This window comes from Dipodomys merriami, unplaced genomic scaffold (assembly GCF_024711535.1).
Source record: "Dipodomys merriami isolate MVZ:Mamm:240054 unplaced genomic scaffold, mDipMer1.0.p SCAF_13, whole genome shotgun sequence".
In the NCBI taxonomy this organism is placed as follows: domain Eukaryota; kingdom Metazoa; phylum Chordata; class Mammalia; order Rodentia; family Heteromyidae; genus Dipodomys; species Dipodomys merriami.
Genome location: NW_027202604.1, coordinates 4,349,303 through 4,363,003, shown reverse-complemented (window position 1 = coordinate 4,363,003; position 13,701 = coordinate 4,349,303). Strand labels below are relative to the sequence as shown.

The following is a 13,701-nucleotide window of genomic DNA, read 5'->3' as shown; positions in this document are numbered from 1 at the left end:
CCCTCGCTGCCCCAGGGTCTCCCGTCGGTGCCAGACTCCGAGTTGGGCGCGGAGGGGGGCGCCCCCGAAGCTGGGTTGGAGCCCAGGGTAGTTACCTGGGACAGTTGAGTGTTCTGCGGAGAGCAGGGCTTCTCGGTTTCCCTCAGCCACAGCTGGAGGGGTAGGGGGAGCATTAAGAAGATGCCGCCTGGCTCCGGAGTAGGAATGGGTCCAGGTGGAGCCCGCCCGGGATGCACCTGAGTACCGCCGCGAGGGTCGCACGCTAGCACCTGTGCTTCCAGGGGACCGAGCGTCCTCCAGGTGTGCCCCGAGGAAGGCCCGGCCCCCGGCAGCCCGAGAGCCCCAGCCCCGAAGCCCGGGGAGGAGGAGCGGTTAATCCGCACCCCGCCGCCGCCCCAGCCTGCGCGGAGGCCTCCGGCCTCTCCGGGGGGGGAAACGCGGAGAGAACACGCTGCGGCGCCGAGGGGGTTAAGCAGGCGGCCCGCGACCGAAGCGCGCTTTTAACCCCGGGGAGCCGGCGCGCGGGTCAGCGGAGCCAGGCCGCGGCGGCAGCACCGGGTCCCACGCGGCGGCCCCAGTGAGCGCGTGGGCTGGGCGGTGCGCGGCCGGCAGCCGACAGCTGGGGCGCGGCGCGGCCCGTGGGAGGCTCGGGCGGGCGGGGGGAGCGCGGGGGACGGCGGCGGCGGGCGCGCAGCGTCGCCAGGGCGAAGCCGGCGTGCGGCGCGGCGCGGCGCGGCGCGGCGGGCGCGGAACGAGCGAGCGAGCGGGCGGGCGAGCGGGCGGGCGGGCGAGCGAGCGAGCGCCTCCGTTCCCGGATGTGAGCTCCGGCTGCCCGCGGTCCCGAGCCAGCGGCGGCGCGGGCGGCGACGGCGGGCACCCGGCACCGCGGCGGGCGGGCGGGCGGACGGGCGGGCGGCATGGGGGGCGCCCCGAGCGGCCCCGGCGGCCGGGCCGGCATCGCCGCCGCGTCCCTCCGCTAGAGGAGGGGACCAAGCCAATTCTCTTTTTGCAGGAAAAGAAAAAAAAAAGATTAACATAAATTGCATGTATATATTATTAGCATAATATATACATCTGATTTTATTTTTTTAAAAAGTTTATTTTGCTCCATTTTTGAAAAAGAGGGAGCGTGGGTGGCAGGCGGTTTTTATAAATTACCCTTATTTTCTGTTATTTGTCCCTGTCCTTCCCCACCCCCTGCTGAAGCGAAAATAAGGGCAGGGACCGCGGCTCCCACCGAGCTATAAACCCCTTACCCATCCCACCCCGGCCCCAACGCCCGGTACAGTGCCCTGCACACAGTAGGCGCTCAATAAATGTTCGTGGATGATGATGATGATGATGATGAAAAAAATGCAGCATCAACGGCAGCATCAAGCGGACCACGCGAACGGTGAGCAAGCCAGAGCTTGGGCAACCCGCTGCAAAATCGAATCCTTGCTGTGGTCCTCTCCTTCCGATCCCCTGCCTCTCACCCCTTCCCCCCACCCCCGATGCGCTGGGTGGGCTCGGGGGGGTGGGGGTTGGAGGGGAGGCTCTTGGCTTGGTGTCGTCTACACGGAAAGGGGAGATGCGCGACAGCCACTCCGTTCTCCCCTTCAGGCCCTGAATGTCAGAGTTAATTCTGCATTTGTGGGGTGGGGGCGGGCATTCAGTATGTGGAGTACCGTGGGGCGGCGTGTCGAGGTGATTCGGGTTCGGTGTCCTCGGGCTCAACTTTCCTCCCTCGCCCCCAGTGATGGAAGGGGGAGGGGTGTTGGTCTTGGGCCGAGCCCCTAGCCAGCCTCTCGTTGCTTCCCCTCCTCCCCCGCCCCCTGGTTGACTAAGAAGAAGGTCCTTGGTGACATCCGGAAACATTGAGGACCACAGCGTTTCCCCGTTTGCGCCAGTGGGCGAAGCGCACACCCCTCTCCATACCCCTTCCCTCGCGGGGGAGGCCGGGTCTCGCAATCTTGGGGGAAGAGGATGGAGTAAAAGCGTGTATTCCCGCTCCCCGAGCCTCCAGAGCACACGTCGGTAACCTAGCAATGCCCGGAGAGTCGCTGCCGCTGTGGGGCTCCCCTCCTCAGCCCTGGCCCCGGGCACCACGTGCAGTTTCCATGCTGGAGGGGGCTGGGTCAAGGGAGGCTGGTGTAGCTTCTGGCCAAGCCCCCTCTTTGGAAATCGTCCTCATCCCCAACCCCAGGAGGCTTGAAGCCTTTCCGGGTGAGCGCTCCCCAAGGGAGAGGATCAGGACTCATCCCTGGCGCTGATTGTCTGCTGCCCCGTTTGGCTTTGCTCAGTTCCCAGGCTTGCTGGCCAGGAGACCTGGGATCGCTTTGACTCTTATCAATAAATTGGCGTTGTAAAAAACAAAAATAAAACCCTTTCTCTACCTCTCTGCCACCTCTGTCACTTTGAGTTGTGCTTCAGCTGGAGACCATGATCCAATGTGAGCAGGTGCCTGGGCACCTTGCCTGGGGATGGCCTGACTCAAATGAGGGGGGCCCTCACACCCAACAGACCCCTTTGGATTTCTGCCTTGTGTGCTCCTGGATGCCAGCCTGTACTGAGATGATACTTGCTTAGGCCTTGAGGGCCCCTGGTGTAATGTAGCCTGTCGATTCTAGGTATAGAGGTGCAGGCTGACTGGATGCTGACTTTCCTGATACGGCTGCAATTTAAAATGCAAAAAAGCCCTAAAGATGTTTTCTGTTTTCTGAAGCTTGTGGAGGAAATGAGTCCCAAGCATCATGAATTTTCATATGCAGGAAGTGTCAGTGCATAATCTAGATATTTGTTATGGGGCCTTTGGTATTGCCTGGTACCAGCAGAGGATTTTTTTTTTCTAGGCTGTAAAAAAAAATGCATTTGTGGCTGTGGAAAGATGTTGGAGTAACACCCTGAAACTGATTAAGACTATTGAGTTATTGGCACTGCCTTTTTGTGTGTGATGATGGTGATTATTTTAGAAAAAAGCTGTTATAAATATCTATTAAGTCATAAGAGGTATGTGGGATTTTAAAGTCAGAAAGACATAAAATAAAGGTGGGAATGACCTCAGTTTGTCACAGTACTAAAAGACTCCTTTTGAAGACATGGATATGGAAGAGAACTAAGTAGGCTGGGTATGGTGCAGCAGTGATCCTGCAAGACTGCCACCTGGAGCAGAACTCTGTGGACTTTTCTTGCTACTTGACTATCTGACCAAAACCTGCTGCTAAAAAGTAGGATATGAGGTTCACAATGGAAACACAGGAATGCTTTCCCTTGGTGGGAGACAACTTTTGCTTCTTTTTCCTTTTATATTCATTGGATTCCTGTTTTTGTTGTTGTTGTTGTTGTAAAATCATTCTTTTTTTTCTTCTCCCCAGAGGTAAACTATGCAAGAGGCACCAGACTCCCTCTTTCTGGTGAAGGACCAACTTCTCAACCGAATAGCTCCAAGCAAACTGTCCTGTCTTGGCAAGCTGCAATCGATGCTGCTAGACAGGCCAAGGCTGCCCAGACTATGAGTACCTCCGCACCCCCACCTGTAGGATCTCTCTCCCAAAGAAAACGTCAGCAATACGCCAAGAGCAAAAAACAGGGTAACTCGTCTAACAGCCGACCTGCCCGCGCCCTTTTCTGTTTATCACTGAATAACCCCATCCGAAGAGCCTGCATTAGTATAGTGGAATGGAAGTATCCTTTTTATCTGGGAAGTCCTTCTCATTTTCTATTTCAACATCTGTATTTTTTTTAAAAGGATTTGCTTTCTGAAATGACACAAAGCTGTAGCAGTCTGAAATGTGAGCTGTAGAAGATTTATAGAAGGAGTTTCATGGTGTATGAAGGTCGTTAGATATTAGATGGCTAGTTTTGAATCTATTATTTTTTGGAGAGTGGTATGTATTGAACCTATTGACAATGAAATATGCTGATATGAAAAGTGAAAAAGAGACTATTCTAAGATTGTACTGCATGGTAGTGACCTTTAGTGGAATCTTCTCATTCTAATGTTTTACAACTACAACTAAAGCTAAGGTTGCATCTCGCTCTTATATTTGGTGATGCCAGTTGGTCATGTGAACATTTGCTGCATAGGGAGCAGTTTTTTTTTTTTTTGGCTGACCAATAGTATGGCTTCTTGGAATTTCCTTTTGATAAGTTCCAAAAAACCTCTTTGAAACATGAGCATAAGGAAGCCTATTCAGGGAAGGCTTGTGTGTGCCTCTTCTTCCTGAGCCCTAGTGAGTTACAGAGCGGCCCTCTCAGTGGAGGAATTTGCAGTTGCTGCCTTTATAAAAAATTCTGCCTATGTCCTTGGACTGAAGTTACATTTCTGGGCGTCTCTTTTGTATTTTTAAAACTGAACTAAATGCTCCAGGATGGTTGTCATGTCCTAAGACTTGGGAAAGTATCGTGCTCCTCGACTTGCTTATCCCTTTCCTCAAATCTGGAGGCCAAACTCCAGTTCCTGTCATCCTTTGGAACAGGTTGATGGAGGCTGGCTTTTTGAGCAAATGCCTTTCTAATTAATCTGATTATTTCCTTGGCCTGGGTAAAATAAAGCATTTTCTTCCCCTAGAAGGGTGTTTGGGGGCTGACCGGGTCCTCAGAGCTGTCATTACCCAGAGGCAAGCGTGTGAATATAGAGCTTTCTCTCTGTATGTATCCCAGAGGGTGGAGAGGACATAGCTAGCTAGTAAGTAGAACCCTAATAATGTAAGTACCCAATGAACTATTTGCACACCCTCTGTCTTAACTGGTTATTTTCTCTGCTCATGGTCAGGAGTTAAAATCAGGCAACTGTCTAGAACAGTTTTCAGAGAGAGCAGCTGAATGCTAGGCTATGTTTCGTTATGCCTTTTCTTTTTTAGAACAGATGCTATGGTGTCTCTTGCATAGTTGGGAGTTTATGTGTACATTTTTCTCGTTAAGTTCTTCTCTCGCCTGAGGACAGCACTTGTGTCAGGAAAGAGATGGCTAAATTAGGGTGTAGCTTAGTGGTCTCACTGGAGTCATGGGCAGCGACTGCATTTGCCAGAAAGATGTCTTCCTTCTGTGGTTGGCTTGATGTGATTCTGAGTAAGCAGAAACTTCTCAGTGGGGTTATTAATTTTTATAGGTGGAGTGTGATAAGAGGCCTGATGTTTTTCTTTGTGCACAGTAATTTGTACATAGCATTTATCTGTAAAGAGTAAATTTCTGGATCATGCTGCTAGCTTCCTTTCCTCAGTTACAAGACACTAGTGCATAGGAATTGGGGTATGTGACTGTCCAGGCAGAAGCCTGCTTATAAGTGGGACAGTTTTGAGAATACATAGATATTAAATGATGCATGATCTATTTATTTTTTCCAATGGCAGTGACATTCTATTTCAGGGAGCAAGTTACAGAAATCCTTTCCAAACAGCTATGTCAGGCCCAGTGAACACTGGGAGAGGAGAGTCTGTTTTGTTTTTATAGACAGGCATAGCAGTGTCTTAGACCCTGGGTAGTGAGAGATGTCCTCTTACCCAAAAGAACTGTTAAGGGCTGGGAAGGTGGCTCAGTGGTAGAGCGCTTGCCTTGCATGCCTGAGGCCCTTGGTTCGATTCCTCAGCACCACATAAGAAAAAAGCCAGAAGTGGCGCTGTGGCTCAAGTGGTAGAGTGCTAGCCTTGAGCTGAAGAGCTGAGGGACAGTGCCCAGGCCCAGAGTTCAGGCCCCACTACCGGACCAAAAAAAAAAAAAAACCAACAAAAAACCAAAAGAACTGTTAAAGTTAGACCTGCTAGTTTCTTGTGGCAATGGGAAGGTGGCCTCTAGTGTCTGGAGACTGAAAGTAGAACAAAATAATAATAAAAATACACTTTATATTTACCCTTCCAGAGCAGTGTAGTATTTTCTCATATTTGCAGGCTTATCATGTACATCATCAGGGAAATTGCAAAGGAAGAATGATGATATGGGGGACAGGAGAGACTAAGTGTGTTTTTATGGAGAATTACTTTGGGGGAAATTAACTTAAATTTCAGTGAGGATCTGCTGAGAGGAGAAATGACAAGAAAATTTTGTTGTCTTCTTCAGGTAGTCTTATTGGATGCCTGGGTCCTTGGATAAAAGATTTTGTAACACTAGGTTTGAAATGAGAATAAACCCATCAAAGTTAGGAAAGAAATCATGTTATTTCTGTCTTTATTCCAATAAGTTATCAAAGCAGTTCAAAGGGCCAGAGGCTTTAGGAAACCCAACGTATCTCCAGTGAGATTTGGGCTCTTTGTTTCTTGTATCAGTTTCGGAGTTCCCAGAAGGGTATCAAGACTGTTCATATCCTTGAATCTTAGTACCTTGAGAGATTTAGTTAAACCATGGCCTTGCCTCTGTGGGTGAGTGTATAGGAGCATTATTATAAAGTCAAGCCTAGGAACTGCTGATTAGGTTGGCATTCATAAAATCCTGTATTTGGAAAGGCTGAAAACCAAAAGAAGAAAAGTAGTCATCTTGGCAGATGTCAACTTTTATCTTGCCAGTTTTGACAATGTCTCTTACTAACACCAGAATGTTTAAGCAAGTATCTGTTGAAGGCTGATCTCAAAGTGATTCCTCCAAACTGCCCTTGAGATTTGAAACTGTTAATGCCCACTTTGAAAGTATTCTGGTTGATTTCTTATGGCTTTTAAATTTAATTTGTTTATAAATTGAATACAGCAACAGCACATTATAAACTAAGCTCTAGTCTAGCTCTAATTTGAAACAGTGATAGCTATTGATTACTCCAGTAGAGAAAGCAAAAGAGGGGGCTGAAGCCTGGCTTGCTTATCAGTGTCTGAGGTATTGGATCATGCCACGAGAGAGTGAAAAAAATGGAGAAAGTCCTAGTAGCTTTGTCTGCTCAAATCCAGATGGCAGATTTACACTGACCCTGCCAGGAATAGCCCTTGAGAAAACGGCTATAACACATGGAATCAAGGATCTGCAGAAGAGATTTACCTCAAGATTACTACTTCTCTGTAACAGCTGGGAATTTAGCAAGGCCCTAGTTAGTTTGTTAATTTAAGAAGAAGAAACCTGGTTCACCCACTGCCCTAACTGGCTGTTCAGCATTTTTAGGTTTTAATATACAATGTGCAGCAGAAGAATGAGTGCAATGTGATCATCTGATCCTTGCAACAGAAGAAAAGGACATGGAGAGGTCATTTGATAGGACAGCATATTGTGAGATGACCAGCTATGATTACTTCTGCTGGAAATCTAGTAGATGGGATAGTCAGTTAAAACACAATTTGTGAATGTCATTGTCATTTGAAAAGTAATTCAGAGGTGGTATGATTGAGAGTGTAATAAGAGGAATGGTTTATGTTTTCATAATATATGTACCTTAACGGAATTTTTTCAGACCATTTGACATATTTATATTATTGGCTATTTTTGCCAATTGTGTGGCCTTAGCTATATACATCCCATTCCCTGAAGATGATTCTAATTCAACAAATCATAACTTGGTAAGTGTCTTAGAGTTTCTTGCCTGTCCTGATGTGTGGTTATTACTTGATTCTGTACTTAACCTGGCAGTTGGCTTTGAGGGTGGTTGAAGTTTATGTCATGCAGCTTTACAGCTGTGTTATTTATTTATTTTGACCCATGCTTACATTTACACTGAATACAAGTGTTTAAAATCATGGATCTTATACAAATAGATGTGGAACTTTTTAATGGAAGGTATTTATAGCAGGTTTTAAGATAACTTTTCTCTCTATATAAGCTTTTGCTGTTTACCACTCATTTCCTGATAATGTTAGCTTGCTTTTTAAAGAAAAATTTAGTGCTATTTGGGAGTGATAAGTACTTTGGTCAATTTTTTCTGGTAAGTAAAGAATTACAGATTTTATACATGACCTATGAATTTTTAATTGAATACAGCATAACAAAACTACTAACTGTACAAAATTTGGAGAATGAAAAGTATAGTATTAGAGTTTCTACACCAGGTCCTGTGAAGTGCCCCAAGATAAATTGAGTCTAAAGTTAAGTTTACCAGGATACTTCTGTATACTTACTGTCCTCCTAAAGATTTATAGTGAGAATTAGCCAAGTAAAAGCTCTGGGAAGTTTTGCAGTTAAAAAACAGGCTTCATTTTTGTCTAGTTCAGTTCTTAAAAGCAATTGGTTATGGGTTCTTTAAGCTGTTTTTTCTCCCCTGAAGACGTTAATATCATGAAGCCAGTGTTCCATAGAACTTCTTTTGGGAAAAGTTGATGTAGGTTTTGTTGCTTTTTTTTTTAAGGTCCTAAAGAGCACTGGACTGAGACTTGGAACTTGTCCCACTCATTTGTTAGCTAGTTGTATTTGGGGGGTCTGTCTCATACCCACATACCATTTCTGCCTTGTCGTTCATCTTCATGACAGTTGAGGGAGTAGGATAAGATCACCAGGGTTTAAAAAATATTTTTTTCTTCTGACAGTTGTAGTCTTAGTTTGATGATTCAGAAGCCATTTCAGGATTTTTCTAGTGCTAAGATATCTTACTAGCAAGGGTCAGTATTATTGGAGGCATGCAGAATGGTAGATGAAATGCTGGCTAGCTGGAAACTCTTCTGCTTTCTTTTCTAGTTACTTTCATTTGGTTTTGGTTTCTCATGTTAAAGCTGTATTTGAGCAGGGCTAGATGTTCTTCCCTGGGCAAGTGTTATAAAGGTGAACACATTAGACTCTCCCTAAATATAGAGGGTTTTTCTGGTTTCTGAAGAAAGTGGAATTATGCTGTTGTGAATTTACCTTTCATTGTTTATGTCCAGGATTTCTCATTACATTTTAAAATATTGTGTATATTTCAGGAATAACATGATGTCTACTTGTATTTATATTTTGTTAGCATGATTTCTAGAGAATTTGCAGGAATTTTTAACTTTTGCTGCTGAAAATATGACTGTAAATGTGAGCTGAACACCTACAAACTGTTAATATATATTTATATGATGCTTACAATTGTGGACACTTAAAATGGTTTTCAATTTGGTTGTAGACATGTGATGCTAGATGATGGTTGAAAGGCAGAAGTAGTGAAAATTCTCCCATCAATGGAGATGGATCATTCTAGTCTAGGCCACAGATGGTGTTAGCCTTGTTACCAAATTTAACCATGAGGGTGGTGACCCAGTTTGTTGCTTTTTTGTAGATCAAGAGAACATGATTAAACAAACTTAGAAAATATATACCTTCCAGAAAGGCAGATTAATTGAGATCAATGGAATAATTAATGTAGCTGCATCTGTAAGCCAATTAATATTTGGGTTATTTCCCCCAGCATAATTCAGGGTACTGATATAAGTACTTTTGGACCATTTGGATCCTTCAGCTAAGAATGAAGAAGAAAATACAGGACACAGTGGATAAATCTCTCTTCTTTCCCCTTGTAGCTTCTTCAAGTGGATCCTTTTTTGATAATTCTTAAACACTAGATTTATTCTGAAGTGAGATAAACAGTGTGTTAGTTTGGCAGGCTGTTCTAAAAGCTAGTGTGTGTGTTTTTTGACCTCTTTACTGAGTATGCTAGAACTCATGGCATTAAAGTTCCTATCTTGGTTTTACTTGGATGGTCATGTGCTAGATGAATTTGTGTACTGCCAGTTTCTCAGTATTTCCTTTTCTAGTGTGGGAAGGGAGGATCTTTGTGGATTTGCCCGTGACTCTGAGCGAGGTCCCATGCCATGTCTGTCCTCCCATCAGGGATTCCAGTTTTTTTTTTTTTTTTTTTTTACATTTGACCCAGTTTGTATTAAAGTGATTGCTCTATTTTGGGGATTGGTTTAGAGGCAGCTGAACAAAGCTTATTTTTCTTCTGTAGTAAATACCTTTCATTTAATGTGACTGACAAAACAAAGGGCAGGCTGACACGAGTTACACAGTTGTGTGTATCGGGGAGTTGGTGGTTTTCTTTTCCTGATAGCTTGCTGGGAAATGTGTCTGACAAGCTCTTAGGGTGAAATTCAGCCCCAGCTCTTTGGCCAGTGTTCCTGGCTGTTTCAGGTCATTTGAAGTGAAATTAATACTTTTGTTGGATATGGAACGTGGCTTTCCCTAGGGGTTCAATGTGTGTTTGGTCTGGGTAGTATGTAACTAAGCCATCTTTGGTAATTTGGTGACTACCTTAAGGGCAGCAAGTTTTCCCAGAGTTAGATTGTTTTAAAAATACAAAATCTAAGTTTCTGTGCAGCATTCACTTGCGGACTTGTGGGGACTAGTGGAGGCTGAAGCCATGGAAACAGCTTGCTCAGTTCCCACAGCAGTGGCCCTCTTCACTCCGTCAGTCACTGTATTTCCTCAGTTCCTCTTGCAGAAGGAGGGTATCATTTATTTTTTCTGTTGACATCAAGGAGGGAGCTCTTCTGTGTCAGGTGCCAGATGATTATAATTTATGCTTCCCTGTGATGAAAAACACTTCATGTACTAATCCTCATTTTCTCCTAAGCAAACTGTACAGTGGGACAATTTTTAGTCTGGGCATCCTGCTCCTGGTATTCTCCTTCCCCAGCCTCCCTCCCTTTTTTGTGGCACTGAACTGCCTCAAATTAGAAACATCCAAAATGAGGATTTCCATCTGCCAAGTCAGAGCTTCCTTGCTATCTGCTGATAACTGAATCCACCTCTAAGCCTGCAGGGACTGACCAGAGGACAGGGACTCTTTGTGGAGGTCTGGCTCATATTAGGTGCTCAGTAAATGGTTGTTAAACTAAACAAAAAGTTTTCTTTTTAACCAACTCTTTGACTTCTTTCCTGACTCCCTGCCCCTTTTGTAAAAATCTTTTATTGAGGCCCGTATATTTGTATTTTTAGCTTGTTGACATTGGCCTCAATAACAATCCTCTCCATCTTCCATTTTCTCTCCATTTACACTAGTGTCAGATGATGCTGGTGTGATTTTGAAGGCTTCTGTAGCTACTCACTGCCCACCAAGGTGAGGTTAGACCCCACAGTGAGGTTGCAGCTTGGTCTGGTCTGACATTTTTTGCTTTATCTTTCATGTCTCTCCTTCATAGTTTTCCTTCTCTATTTGTCACTCAAAGTTCTTTTGTTTTGTTTTGTTTTTGTCGGCCGTGGGGCTTGAACTCTGGGCCTGGGCACTGTCCCTCAGCTCTTCAGCTCAAGGCGAGCGCTCTACCACTTGAGCTACAGCGCCACTTCGATTTTCTGGTGGTTTATTGGAGATAGGAGTCTCACGGTCTCTCCTGCCCGGGCTGGCTTTGAACCGAGATCCTCAGATCTCAGCCTCCTGAGTAGCTAGGATTACAGGCTACAGGCGTGAGCCACCAGCGCCCAGCTGTCACCCAAAGTTCTTAAACACCCCTTCTTTTATTTGTCTGCCTCCTGGCTTTTCTTATACTATTTTGTTCATGTGAATGTCTTTTTTATCCTAACTACCAGAAGTCATGGTCCTTACAGATGCTTGAGAATAATTCGATTTTTTTCTGTGATGGAATGAACGAATTTCATTTTTGGTCATATTGGGGTTTGAACTCAGGGCTTTACATTTGCTAGGAGGCCTTGTACTATGCCTTCAGCCATTTTTGTTCCCATTATTTTTCAAGTATGATATTATCCTCCCCCCGCAAACCCCTGCCTGTGGTGATCCTCCTACTTACATTTCCTGAGTAGCTGGGATGACAAGTAAACACCAACATGCCTAGCACTTTTATTGATTGAGATGAAATCTTACAAGCTTTTCTCCAGTGCTGCCCCTGAGCAGTGATTGTCTTGATCCCAGCCTCCTAAAGTAGCAAGTTTTATAGGCATGAGCTCTCATACCAGCTCCAAATAAACAATTGTACTGGAACATCTTTCGCAGCACCTTGTGTATAAAATGCTCTCTACTTGTATATATATAATACATATATAAGTAGTTGCATTTCTTTTTTATTATTTTTTATTATTAATCATCTATAGAATAAATTCAGAGAGAACCGTTTCTGAATCCCTGCCCTCTCTGGCATAATCGTACATGTTCGGCAAGTAAGTATTGATAACTGCCAAATGAACAAGCCTCTTGGAAGAAGCATATCCTCCTTTTTTTCCTCAAGCCACCATTTAGGATCTTCTTGGGTGGTAGGTCCCTTGTTGGCCCTTGTGGAAGTCCATGTCTGGAAGTCAGTGGAAGTTTTTCATGTTCTTTTTGAAAAGCTTAGTGTCAATGACTCTTGTCCACCTCTGCCTGAAGGAGCCCTTAAAGCTGGGCTCAGCCAAGAGATCTTGTACATTTTGGGCTTTGGTTCCAGGATTCACAGTAGAGAGACAGTGGGCAACTCTGGGAAGCTGTACTGGGCTATGCATTCTTGCAATGACAGGGAATGCTGTGAAAGTCTGGTGTGATTGCTTTCTCTCTACCATGGCGAAGAGGCTTGGGTACTATTATTAGCTGGGCTTAAATAGCAAGCTTATTGGATCTTCATGGTTTTATAGTTTAGACTCTTGTCAATTTTCAGAGTGCAATGAATTGTGATAGGGGACCTGAAACACAAATTTGTAACCTGGATCATTGGGCTTTGCTGAAAAGGGAGGTACAAGTTCAGCCCTTCATCTTGTGAGAAAAGCCATCTTTTCTATTGAAGTGGGTTGCTTAAACGTTTCTGCTTTGGCCTAGTGGCTTGGTTTTTGTTGAATTATCCTGCTAAGACAGTATCAGCAAGTAAGGAGCAGAGGGTGTGAGTAATTAAGATATCCTACTCTCTTTATACTAGTCAATCATGAGCAGATTGTGAACATGAGCCCAGCCAATTCCAGCAGAGGGGCAGGGCCTGCTGTGTTAGGGATAAAAAGGGAACGACCCACCTGTTCTGTGTGCTTGCTTGCCAGATTTTTGGCTGATGGCACACCCTACTGCAGAAGGTAACTTTGTTTTGCCAAATTCCTTTCAAGTTGGAGTCCTTCTTCCTACTGACATCCTGAGTCAATTTCTAACAATCTTTAGTGTATCTTTGCATTATTGTTTCTATTTCAGTTGCATTTTTTTCTTTTTTCTGTTTGGCAGTACTATACTGTAGTTTGAACTCAGGATCTTTACACCTGCTCAACAGGTGCTTTACCATTTGAGATATGTCTCCAGCCCTTTTTGCTCTTTTTTCTTTGGTTAGTCATGGGACTTGAACTCTGGGCCTGGGCCTTGTGCCTGAGCTCTTCAGCTCAAGGCTAGTGCTCTACCACTTGAGCTACAGCACCACTGCCTTTTGCTCTGTTATATTTGAGATACGGTCCCATTTCTTACCTGGGCCAACCTGGACTGGACTGAGAATCTCCTATTAACATTTCCTCCTATAGCTGGGATGACAATATACACTGCCATAGACAGCTTTTTTCTGTTGATATTGGCAGTGGGGAGGGGGATTCTTTTTTTCACAGACTGGCTTTGAACTGTATCCTCCCCATCTAAACCTAGATAGAGTAGCTAGAATTAATAAATGTAAACTACTTCACTCAGCACAGTTGGACTTTATTTCTGTATGTCTAGTTTGTAGCTGTTCTTTAAGGACAGCTCACATTCTGTCTCCTTTGTCCAGCCTTCTCAGACCCTTGACTATTCCCTGCCTCCTACTCCTATCTGCTCAAGTACATATTTGATTTCTCACTAGACTCCCATAAACATGGAAAAGTCTCTTTATATTACCATTCTCTTTCTACCTTATTTCTATAACTCTTGTGGGAAGTGGCTTGAATGGTGGTGGTTGTGCATATGGCCAACTGAGGTCTGAAAACCAGCTGATTAGT

General features: G+C 44.8%; 1 protein-coding gene across 12 annotated transcripts in view; it reads left to right on the top strand.

The window, feature by feature from the left end:
• Window positions 1-201: 201 nt before the first annotated feature.
• The window catches only part of Cacna1d (calcium voltage-gated channel subunit alpha1 D), a 353,221-nt gene continuing 339,721 nt past the window's right edge, over window positions 202-13,701 (top strand). For 11 of the 12 annotated variants that reach the window (XM_070018511.1, XM_070018515.1, XM_070018508.1 and 8 more), the window contains exons 1-3: window positions 994-1,393; window positions 3,354-3,663; window positions 7,343-7,448. In XM_070018511.1, the coding sequence (XP_069874612.1) occupies window positions 1,327-1,393; window positions 3,354-3,663; window positions 7,343-7,448 (483 nt within the window). In that variant the 5' untranslated portion in view covers window positions 994-1,326. Of the gene's footprint in view, window positions 301-993; window positions 1,394-3,353; window positions 3,664-7,342; window positions 7,449-13,701 lie in introns of those variants that run through there. The other variant, XM_070018505.1, reaches the window with a different exon arrangement.